The sequence below is a fragment of the Capra hircus genome, chromosome 18 (assembly GCF_001704415.2).
Source record: "Capra hircus breed San Clemente chromosome 18, ASM170441v1, whole genome shotgun sequence".
NCBI classification, from domain to species: domain Eukaryota; kingdom Metazoa; phylum Chordata; class Mammalia; order Artiodactyla; family Bovidae; genus Capra; species Capra hircus.
In genome coordinates, this window is record NC_030825.1 from 47,558,296 (window position 1) to 47,570,741 (window position 12,446).

The window sequence follows — 12,446 nt, forward strand, 5'->3', positions numbered from 1 at the left end:
CTGAGTCTGCGCAAAGTCTTCAGTCTTTTTTCGGCTCCACCCTAGCTTACATCCGGGCGACTGCTACTGCGAGGATTGTCGGCCTAGGGTGGAGGTAGGGGGCTTTGGCATTAGCCTCGTAAAAGTTCAAAACTGAAATTCAGTGAATGATAAAAACAGACGGGATTAAAAAAAAACTCCACAACGTTCGATCAAACATCTAGCTAAGAAGCCGTGGCTCCACCCAGCCAGAACCCCCGCTCCGCCTCTTAGCCCTCATTGGTCAAAAGCGCCGCCGGTAACCCTGAGATTGGCCAGACCAGCAGCCCCCCGCGCCCAATGGGCGGCGGCGCCGGCTTTCCCGCGGCCGTTCGCTATTCAAGTGGACCGTGGCGGCTGCGGCGGTTGAGAAGTGTAACGGTCGCCGAGCTCCGACGCGACGATGGCGGCCTTGGGGCCCGGAGGCTACGCGCGGAATGATACAGTTGAGAAGCTGCCATCAGTCATGGCGGGAGTTCCGGCGCGGAGGGCCCAGTCTTCTCCGCCCCCGGCTCCACCGCTCTGCCTCCGGCGGCGGACGCGACTCCCGGCGGCTCCCGAGGACACGGTGCACAATCGGGTGAGGAGTTGCTTGCCTTGTCCATCTCAGTTCCAGGTTCCCTGCTCGTCCTTGGTCCCACCCTTAAACCTTTGGCCCCGCCTATCAGCCCCCGGCTGGTACCCCTCTGGCTGCTCTCTGGCCTGCCTTGTCCCTAAGCCCCGCCCGTAGATGAGGCTCCTCCCACTTCGTCTCCTCCTCTCTCGAGTACTGCCCATCACCCCTAGTCCCACCTCTCAACCCCTGGCCCCGCCCTCAGTCTTAAATTTTTTTTTCTTATTGAATGATCATTGCTTTACAGAATTTTGTTTTCTGTCAAACCTCAACATGAATCAGCCATAGGTATACATATATCCCCTCCCTTTTGAACCTACCTCCCGTCTCCTGCCCCATCCCAGCCAACTAAGTTGATACAGAGCCCCTGTTTGAGTTTCCTGAGCCATACAGCAAATTCCCATTGGTTATCTATTTTATATATGGTAATGTAAGTTTCCATGGTACTCTTTCCATACATCTCACTCTCTCCTCCCCTCTCCCCATGTCCGTAAGTCTATTCTGTATGTCTGTTTCTCCATTGCTGCCCTGTAAATAAATTCTTCAGTACCATTTTTCTAGATTACATATATATGCTTTCAGTTCAGTTCTGTCGCTCAATCGTGTCCGACTCTTTGCGACCCCATGAATCGCAGCACGCCAGGCCTCCCTGTCCATCACCAACTCCCAGAGTTCACTCAGACTTAGATCCATCGAGTCAGTGATGCCATCCAGCCATCTCATCCTCTGTCGTCCCTTTCTCTTCCTGCCCCCAATCCCTCCCAGCGTCAGAGTCTTTTCCAATGAGTCAACTCTTCACATGAGGTGGCCAGAGTACTGGAGTTTCAGCTTCAGCATCATTCCTTCCAAAGAACACCCAGGGCTGATCTCCTTTAGAATGGACTGGTTGGATCTCCTTGCAGTCCAAGGGACTCTCAAGAGTCTTCTCCAACACCACAGTTCAAAAGCATCAATTCTTCAGTGCTCAGCTTTCTTCACAGTCCAACTCTCACATCCATACATGACCAATGGAAAAACCGTAGCCTTGACTAGACGGACCTTTGTTGGCAAAGTAATGTCTCTGCTTTTCAATATGCTATCTAGGTTGGTCATAACTTTCCTTCCAAGGAGTAAGCGTCTTTTAATTTCATGGCTGCAGTCACCATCTGCAGTGATTTTGGAGCCCCAAAAAATAAAGTCTGGAAACACTGTTTCCACTGTTTCCCCATCTATTTCCCATGAAGTGATGCTTTAGAATATGATATTTATCATTCTCTTTCTGACTCACTTCACTCTGTATAATAGGTTCTAGGTTCATCCACCTCGTCAGAACTGACTCAAATGTGTTCCTTTTTATGGCTGAGTAATATTCTATTGTGTATATGTACTGCTACTACTTTATCCATTCATCTGTCGATGGACATCTAGGTTGCTTCCGTGTTCTAGCTATTGTAAATAGTGCTGCAGTGAACAGTGGGATACATGTGTCTTTTTCAGTTTTGGTTTCCTCAGGGTATATGCCTAGGAGTGGGATTGCTGGGTCATATGGTGGTTTTATTCCTAGTATTTTAAGGAATTTTCATACCATCTTCCCACCAACAATGCAAGAAGAGCATTCCCTTTTCTCCACACCGTCTCCAGCATTTATTGTTCATAGACGTTTTGTTGATGGCCATTCTGACCCATGTGAGGTAATATCTCATTGTAGTTTTGATTTGCATTTCTCTAATAATGAGCGATATTGAGCATCTTTTCATGTGTGTGTTAGACATCTGCATGTCTTCTTTGGAAAAATGTCTGTTTAGGTCTTTTTTCCACTTTTTGATTGGGTTGTTTGTTTTTCTGGCATTGAGTTGTATCAGCGGCTTGTATATTTTGGAAATTAATCCTTTGTCAGTTGTTTCATTTGCTTTTATTTTCTCCCATTGTGAGGGTTGTCTTTTCACCTTGCTTGTAGTTTCCTTTGCTGTGCAAAAGCTTTTAGGTTTAATCAAGTCCCACTTGTTTACTTTTGTTTTTATTTCTGTTACTCTAGGAGGTGGGTCATAGAGGATCTTGCTTTGATTTATGTCATTGAGTATTCTGCCTATGTTTTCCTCTAAGAGCTTTATAGTTTCTGGTCTTACATTTAGGTCTTTAATCTGTTTTGAGTTTATCTTTGTGTATGGTGTTACACATACCATACACAAGTGTTGGTATGTGTTCTAATTTCATTCTTTTACATGTAGCTGTCCAGTTTTCCCAGCACCATTTATTGAAGAGGCTGTCTTTGCCCCATTGTATATTCTTGCCTCCTTTGTCAAACATAAGGTACCCGTAGATGCATGGGTTTATTTTTGGGCTTTCTATCTTGCTCCATTGGTCTATATTTCTGGTTTTGTGCCAGTACCATACTGTCTTGATGACTGTAGCTTTGTAGTATAATCTGAAGTCAGGAAGGTTGATTCTTCCAGCTCCGTTCTTCTTTCTCAAGACTGCTTTGGCTATTCAGAGTCTTTTGTGTTTCCATATAAATTGTGAAAATTTTTTGTTCTAGTTCTGTGAAAAATGCCATTGGTAATTTGATAGGCATCACACTGAATCTGTAGATTGCATTTGGTAGTATAGTCATTTTCACAATATTGATGCTTCCTACCCAGGAACATGGAATATCTCTCCATCTGTTTATGTCATCCTTGATTTCTTTCATTAGTGTCTTATAATTTTCTGTGTACAGTTCTTTTGTCTCCTTCAGTTCAGTTCAGTTCAGTTCAGTCGCTCGGTCATGTCCGACTCTCTGCGACCCCATGAATCGCAGCACACCAGGCCTCTCTGTCCATCACCAACTCCCAGAGTTCACTCAGACTCACGTCCATCGAGTTGGCGATGCCATCCAGCCATCTCATCCTCTGTCGTCCCTTTCTCCTCCTGCCCCCAATCCCTCCCAGCATCAAGGTCTTTTCCAATGAGTCAACTCTTCACATGAGGTGGCCAAAGTACTGGAGTTTCAGCTTCAGCATCATTCCTTCCAAAGAACACCCAGGGCTGATCTCCTTTAGAATGGACTGGTTGGATCTCCTTGCAGTCCAAGGGACTCTCAAGAGTCTTCTCCAACACCACAGTTCAAACGCATCAATTCTTCGCCACTCAGCCTTCTTCACAGTCCAACTCTCACATCCATACATGACCACTGGAAAAACCGTAGCCTTGACTAGATGGACCTTAGTCGGCAAAGTAATATCTCTGCTTTTGAATATGCTATCTAGGTTGGTCATAACTTTTCTTCCAAGGAGTAAGCGTCTTTTAATTTCATGGCTGCAGTCACCATCTGCAGTGATTTTGGAGCCCCCAAAAATAAAGTCTGACACTGTTTCCACTGTTTCCCCATCTATTTCCCATGAAGTGATGGGACTGAATGCCCTGATCTTTGTCTTCTGAATGTTGAACTTTAAGCCAACTTTTTCACTCTCCTCTTTCACTTTCATCAAGAGGCTTTTTAGTTCCTCTTCACTTTCTGCCGTAAGGGTGGTATCATCTGCATATCTGAGATATTGATATTTCTCCAGGCAATCTTGATTCCAGCTTGTGTTTCTTCCAGTCCAGCGTTTCTCATGATGTACTCTGCATATAAGTTAAATAAGCAGGGTGACAATATACAGCCTTGATGTACTCCTTTTCCTATTTGTCTCCTTAGGTAAGTTTATTCCTAGATATTTAATTCTTTTTGTTGCAGTGATGAATGGGATTGATTCCTTAATTTCTCTTTCTGATTTTTGATTGTTAGTATATAGAAATGCAAGTGATTTCTGTGTATTGATTTTGTATCCTGCAGCTTTGCTAAATTCACTGATTAGCTCTAGTAATTTTCTGATAGTATCTTTAGGGTTTGCTATGTACAGTATCATATCATCTGCAAACAGTGAGAATTTTACTTCTTCTTTTCTGTTCTGTATTCCTTTTATTTCTTTTTCTTCTCTGATTGCTGTAGCTTGGACTTCCAGAAATATGTTGAATAATAGTGGTGAAAGTGGACACCCTTGTCTTGTTCCTGATCTTAGGCCGAATGCTTTCAGTTTTTCACCATTGAGAATAATGTTTGCTGTAGGCTTATCATATATGGCCTTTACTGTGTTGAGGTAGGTTCCTTCTGTGCCCATTTTTTGAAGAGTTCTAATCATAAATGGGTGCTGAATTTTGTCAGAGGCTTTTTCTGCATCTATTGAGATTATCATATGGTTTTTGTCTTTCAATTTGTTAATATAGTGTATCACATTGATTTGCTTATATTGGAGAATCCTTGCCTTCCTGGAATCAAATCAACAACTTGATCATGGTGTTTGAGCTTTTGATAATGTTGCTGAATTCTGTTTGCTAAAATTCCATTGAGGATTTTTGCATCTATGTTCATCAGTGATATTGGCCTGTAGTTTTCCTTTTTGGTGTAGTCTTTGTCTGGTTTTGGTATCAGGGTGATGGTGGCCTTGTAGAATGAGTTTGGAAGTGTTTCTTCCTCTGCAATTTTCTGAAAGAGTTTTAGAAGGATAGGCATTAGCTCTTCTCTAAATGTTTGATAGAATTCTCCTGTGAAGCCATCTGGTCCAGGGCTTTTGTTTTTGGGGAGATTTTTGATCACAGGCTCAATTTCAGGGCCTGTAATTGGGTTGTTCACAATTTCTTTTTTGTTGTTGTTCACAATTTCTATTTCTTCCTGGTTCAGTCTTGGAAGATTGAACTTTTCTAAGAATCTGTCCATTTCTTCCAGGTTATCCATTTTATTGCCCTATACTAATAGTCTCTTATAATCTTTTGTATTTCTGCATTGTCTTTTGTAACCTCTCTTTTTGCATTTCTAATTTTGTTGATTTTATTTTCTTCTCTCTTTTTCTCTTGATGAGTCTGGCTAAGGCTTGTCAATTTTGTTTATTTTCTCAAAGATCCAGCTTTTAGTTTTATTAATCTTTACTATTGTTTCTTTCATTTCTTTTTCATTCATTTCTGCTTAGATCTTATTGATTTCTTTCTTTCTACTAATTTGGGTTTTTGTTGTTGTTGTTGTTCTTTTTCCAGTTTTAGGTGTAAAGTTAGGTTGTCTATTCGATGTTTTTCTTGTTTCTTGAGGTAGGATTGTATTGCTATAAACTTCCCTCTTAGAACTGCTTTCACTGCATCCCATAGGTTTTGAGTTGTCGTGTTTTCATTTTTATTTTTTTCAGAAATTTTTTTATTTCCCTTTTGATTTCTTCAGTAACCTGTTGGTTATTTAGAAACGTGTTGTTCTCCATGTGTTTGTGTTTCTTACAGTTTTTTTCTTGTAATTGATATCTAGTCTCAGCACTGTGATTGGAGAAGATGCTTAATATGATTATAATTTTCTTAAATTTACTGAGATTTGATTTGTGACCTAAGATGTGGATGGACCTATCCTGGAGAATGTTCCATGTACACTTGAGAAGAGGGTGTAATTCTTCTGCATTTGGATGGAATGTCCTGAAGATATCAATGAGATCTATCTCATCTAATGTATCATTTAAGACTTGTGTTTCTTTATTAATTTTCTGTTTTGATAATCTGTCCATTGGTATGACTGAGATGTTAAAGTCTCCTACTATTATTATGTTACTGTCAATTTCTCCTTTTATGTCTGTTACTGTTTGTCTTAAGTATTGAGGCGCTCCTTTGTTGGGTGCATAGATATTTACAATTGTTACGTCTTCCTCTTGGATTTATCCTTTGATCATAATGGAGTGTCCTTCCTTATCTCTTGTAATCTTTTTTATTTTAAGGTCTATTTTATCTGATATGAGAATTGCTACTCCAGCTTTCTTTTGCTTCCATGCAAAATATATTTGCGTGGAATATATTTTTGCATCCTCTCACTTTCAGTCTATATGTGTCTTTAGATCTGAAGTGGGTTTCTTGTGGACAGCATATATATGGGTCTTGTTTTTATATCCATTCAGCCAGTCTTTGTCTTTTGGTTGGAGCATTTATTCCTTTTACATTTAATGTAATTATTGATATATATGTTTCTATTGCCATTTTCTTAATTGTTTGAGGTTGATTTTGATCTTTTTTCTTCTCTTGTATTTCGTGACTACATAAGTCCCGTTAACATTTGTTGTAAAGCTGGTTTGGTGGTACTGAATTCTCTTAACTTTTGCTTGTTCAAAAAGCTTTTTATTTCTCCATCAATTTTGAATGAGATCCTTGCTGGGTACTGTAATCTTGGTTGTAGATTTTTCCCTTTCAATATTTTAAATATATCCTGCCATTCCCTTCTGGCCTGCAGAGTTTCTGCTGAAAGATTAGCTATTAAGTGTATGGGGTTTCCCTTGTATGTTACTTGTTGCTTCTCTCTTGGTGCATTTAATATTTTTTCTTTGTGTTTAGTCTTTGTTAGTTTGATTAGTATGTGTCTTGGCATATTTCCCATTGGGTTTATCCTGTATGGGACTCTTTGTGCCTCTTGGACTTGATTGACTGTTTCCTTTTCCATTTTGGGGAAATTTTCAACTATAATCTCTTTAAAAATTTTCTCATACCCTTTCTTTTTCTCTACTTCTTCTGAGACCCCTATAATTCAAATGTTGGTGTATTTGATATTGTCCCAGAAGTCTCTGAAACTATCCTCAGTTCTATTCATTCTTTTTACTTTATTCTGCTCTTCAGAAGTTATTTTCACTGTTTCATATTCCAACTCACTGATTCATTCTTCTGCTTCAGATATTCTGCTATTGATTCCTTCTAGAGTATTTTTAATTTCAGTAATTGTGTTGTTTGTCTCTCTGCGCTTATTTCTTCTAGATCTTTGTTAATTGATTCTTACATTTTCACCATTTTGTTTTCAAGGTTTTTGATCATCTGTATTATCATTATTCTGAATTCTTTTTCAGGTAGTTTGCCTATTTCCTCTTCATTTATTTGGATTTCTGTGTTTCTAGTTTGTTCCTTCATTTGTGTAGTATTTCTTTGCCTTTTCATTATTTTATTTTAACTTACTGTGCTTGAGGTCTCCTTTTCCCAGGCTTCAAGGTTGAATTCTTTCTTCCTTTTGGTTTCTGCCCTCGTAAGGTTGGTCCAGTGGTTTGTGTAAGCTTTGTATAGCGTGAGATTTGTACTGAGTTTTTGTCTGATTTTCCTCTGTTGGGCAAGGCTGAGTGAGGTGGTAATCCTGTCTGCTGATGATTGGGTTTGTATTTGTTTTGTTTGTTGTTTAGATGAGGCATCCTGCACAGGATGCCACTGGTGGTTGGGTGATGCCAGGTCTTGTATTCAAGTGGCTTCCTTTGTGTGAGTTCTCACTATTTGATACTCTCTAGGGTTAGTTCTCTGGTTGTCTAGGGTCCTAGAGTCAGTGCTTCCACTCCAGAGGCTCAGGGCTTGATCTCTAGGCAGGAATGAAAATTCCACAAGTGGTTTGTTATGGCATTAATTGAGATTAAAACAAATACCCAAAAATGAGAAACCAAAGATGAACCCCAGACAAATGGCAGTTACAAAATCAGGCAAATAATAATAAAATAACAATATACACATATACATACATACCCATAAGCAAAGCAAAAACAGTCCAACAAAAATACAGTAGATTGACACAGCGAACAAGGTAAATCAAAAAGTATATTTACCAGGTAAGAACAAAACTAACTAAAGCACAAACCGGAAAACAAAACTAAAGCAAGGGGTCAAGTGGGGAATAAAGCAATAAAAACAAAACTAACAAGTATGTTGAGAGGAAAGGAAAGAAAGAATAGATATTCAGAGTTAAATGGAGGTAGATGAAGAAGATTTATATACACTAAAGATTAACTGCAAGGGGAAAAGAACAGTAGGAAAGGCAAACAAAGGCGCCCTCAGCCTTTGGATCGTTCCAGGGTTCCTACCTGACTTTATCCTTTGGAACGTGTTATAGTTTTGCTAGTCACCTCCTAGTCCTGCTTTCCTGCTTGTCTCCTCAGTCACCTCTAGAAGTCTCTCTGGGCCCTTCCCTTTTGTTGACCTCATCCCCCGCTGGGTCTTTAGGGTCCCTACCAGGGTTCAGTCCCCAGTGCTACTTGTTCCAAGTCTCCTGGGCTCTAGCCTGCCTTCCCTCATCCCCCCTTCTCTTTCCTCTCCTTTATCACGGTGGGATGCTTATTCCATACTGCCGCCTTAAATTACGGAGAGGATGTGAGTAATATTTAGAATCTCAGCAGCACTGCGGGGGGAGTGGGGAGGGGCATGGGTATAGACCAGTTCTCTAAACCCTGAGATGCAAAACTTTAGAGTAGGTAGAAGAAATTCCAACAGTACGGCAGCAACTTTTAAAAATGTATTTGTTTGTTTTTGTTAATTTTGACTGTGCCTGTTCTTCGTTACTGTGTTGCAGACTTTCTGTAGCTGTGGCAAGGGGTGGGGGCTCCCCGTGGTGCACAGGCTTCTCATTGTGGTGGTTTCTCTTGTAGAGCCCAGGCTCTACAGGGCAGGCTCAGTAGCTGTGGAGCAGGGGCTTAACTGCCCCAAGAAATACGGAATCTTCCAAAACCAGGGATTGAACCTGTGTCCGCTGCATTGGCAGGGAGATTCTTAACCACTGGATCACCAGGAAAGCCCACACAGCAGCAGTTTAAAAAATCATTCTCCAACTTGCAGAGCTGCGAAGTCTGTTTTTGTAAAATGGTGGTAACAATAGCCATGGTGTTGCAGGGAGATGAAAGGAAATTGTGAATATGCCAGATAAAGGGTCGATACACAACACCTGCAGGTGGATCTTGTTCCTGCTCTGTGGCTTCCTGGCTGCAAGTTGCTGGGCACGTGCCTGCTCCTCACCTCTCTGGCCACACTGCCCATGTCCTTCCTCTTACAAAGGTCCTGTCACACTGGCCTGCTTTCTGTTTTCTTGAGACTCCAAGCTCTTTTCTGCCTCTTAGCCTTTGTGTTTGGTGAGTCCTCTGGGTTTTTTGCTGCAGTCTGCCTGAGTGGCACCTATTCTTCGAGTCTCAGCCTGATTATCTCTACCCTGAAAGGCTTTCTTTTTTATTCCTCTGAGAGGCCTTCTTGAGCCCCAGCCTAAAGCAGTCACCCACCTCAGTCTCTCACCCAGCACCTTATATTCATAGCTTTTATCTCTTATGTTTCAGAAAGTGCCTTGTGAGCTTTAAAGTATATGAAGGAGAGGAGTAACAAATCAGTTTCAGAGAGGTGGTATGTGCGTGCTAAGTCGCCTCAGTCGTGTCCAACTCTTTGCGACCCTGTGGACTGGCTCCTCTGTCCATGGGATTGTCCAAGCAAGAATATTGGAGTGGGTTGCCATTTCCTTCTCCTGGGGATCTTCCCAAGCCAGGGATCGAACCCACATCTGTTAGTCTTTTCACTGGCAGGCAGGTTCTTTACCATTAGCGCCAGAGAGGTGGTATAGCAAGGTGGTTAGGAGCACCACCTCTGGACCCAGACTGCCTGGGTTTTAACCTGAATTCTTCTTTTTTTCTTGAACTTTTCTGTGCCTCAGTTTCCTCATCTGTAAAATGAGGATAATAATATAAATGTTCCCTTATAGTGTATTTGTGAGAATTAAGTAAGCTCACATATCTTAAATACTTAGAAAAACATTTGGCACATTGTAAGTACTCCATTGCTGTTAGTTACTACTGCTGTGATTATGTATTTTGGGTGACTGATGTCATGTATTTTTCCTGTTTGGTGGTGCAGTCCATCCAGCTTGCAAAAGACCTGGTCTAAAAATGACCAGCTACGCTCATGCCCAGTAATGCTGATTAACAGATTAAAAAAACAACATGAGTTCCATTGCCTGGGTTAATCCTGCTAACTCTCTTTCCTCATCTGTAAGGAGATGATGATGATAGTGACTGTATCACAGGGTTATTGTGAGCATTAAATAAGTTAATACAGTTGTATAGACAGCGCCTGTCTCCTGATCAGATGCTCAATAAATATTGACTGTTACTGTCCTCTCTATGCCTCTCATTTCTGAGGCCCAACACCTTGTTTGAGAGTGTTTTACTTTATAATAATTAGAAACTAATCTCTTAAGAATATGAAAATGTCACAATTTGTTAGTCCATCCTCTGTAAATGTTTAATCAGCCATGATGGGAACTAGCTCATTTGACTTATTTTGCTTAGAGAATTTTTACCTTTCAAGTGTGCTTGTTCCAGTTCACTATTTTCTTTACTCACTGAACCTCTAGACTGTCAATTCACTGAGCAAACGGACAGTGTCCTCTTTGTTCACTGCTGTGAGCACAGTGCTGACTTTGAAACCAGAGACTGCCTGAGTTTGTATCCCAGCCTTGCTACTCCACAGATGTGGGACCTTGGCCCTCCGTGTTCTCATCTGTGAAATAGGGCTGATAACAGCGCCTTCTTCCCTGGGTGGTTGTGGGCTCTCGAGTCTTTCATATAAGACGCATAGAGACTTGCTCTTTTCATTGAGGCCTTCTCCCCTTCCTCTGACCTCTCAATTTCCTTCCATGCTTAGTTTTTCTCTAATGCTCCCATCATCACCTGATATCTATTTTGCATATTCATTCTGTTCGTTTCCTGTGTCTGCCATCCCGTCACCAGTAAAATGTGAGCTCCAAGAGGACAGGGATTTGACTACATTCCTCACCATTCTATGCTTTAGCACAGTGCTTGTCAAAGCAGTACTGAAGAGGCTGAGCATTAGCTGCTGGTAGATGACCCTAGAAGCTCGGTGGACATGTTGGAAATAACAGACTGAATGGATGGCTGAGGGGTGGGGAACCCGCTGGGGCAGGCGCTTCTGATTTGGGTCTTTTCCCTGCAGGTATCACTGGAGAAGGTGCTTGGCATCACAGCCCAGAACAGCAGTGGCCTAACCTGTGACCCCAGCACAGGCCATGTGGCCTACCTGGCAGGGTGAGTGAGTCGGTGGGCCTAGCCTCTAATCACGGATCCTGAATTCAGAGCCTGAAGTCTTTGATGATCTTCTCTGGGCCTTGGCTGTTCCCTCTGTAGAGCGCAGATAATGCTGCCTGCCTCTGAAGGCTGTGGGAAGGATTCCACCGTTCTATGTCTAGAACGGTACAGGCACGCGTGCGTGCTAAGAAAGCCTTATTGTGACTGCACGTGGGAGGTGGCAGCGATTCTGGGAAAGACAGGAGGTTAAGATCAAAGCCACGGTTGGTGTCAGGCAGTCAGCATTAGTGTCCTAGCTCCACCACACATGCCCCTGTCCTAGCCTCTGCTTTGGTAAAACAAAACTAGTGATACCCTCCTCCTGGTAGTTAGAAAGGACTGAAGGTCATCTGCAACCATTTATTCCACAAATACTGGTCTAACCTGCACTGTTCTAGACACCGAAGGGACCCCTACCCCTGGAGGGCAGGGCAAGGCCATAGTAATTCCTGATAAACAGCATCTATTACTGAGTCTTTGGGAAGGAGCCAGAATACAGGACAGGGGGGCTCTTGAATCTGACAGGTGTGGAGTCACATCCCCACTCGTTCCCTGATCTGCTGGGGAACCCTGGACAAAGAACTGCTCTCTCTGGGCTTCAGTTTCATCATCTATGAAAAGCAGCTAAGACTGCTGACCTCACTTGGCAGTTGTAAGGATTTAAAGATATTGTACACAGTAAGTCTTTTGTGGGCTTCCCTGGTGGATCACTAATAAAGAACCTGCTTGCCAATGCAGGAGACGCAGATTCAATACCTGGGTGGGAAAGATCCCTTGGAGAAGAAAATGGTAACCCACTCCAATATTCTTGCTTGGAGAATCCCCTGGCAAAAGGAGCCTGGCGGGCTGCAGTCCATGGGGTCGCAAAGAGTTGGACGCGACTTAGTGACTGAACAACAGTAAGTCTTTATTAGACCAGAGCCTGGCAGTATAGTTACTAC

General features: G+C 42.2%; 1 protein-coding gene across 1 annotated transcript in view; it reads left to right on the forward strand.

Moving 5' to 3' along the window:
• Positions 16 to 12,446, forward strand: part of WDR62 (WD repeat domain 62) — a 51,270-nt gene continuing 38,839 nt past the window's right edge. The window contains exons 1-2 of the mRNA XM_005692514.3: positions 16 to 598; positions 11,375 to 11,466. Of these exons, the coding sequence (XP_005692571.3) occupies positions 422 to 598; positions 11,375 to 11,466 (269 nt within the window). The 5' untranslated portion in view covers positions 16 to 421. The remainder of the gene's footprint in view (positions 599 to 11,374; positions 11,467 to 12,446) is intronic.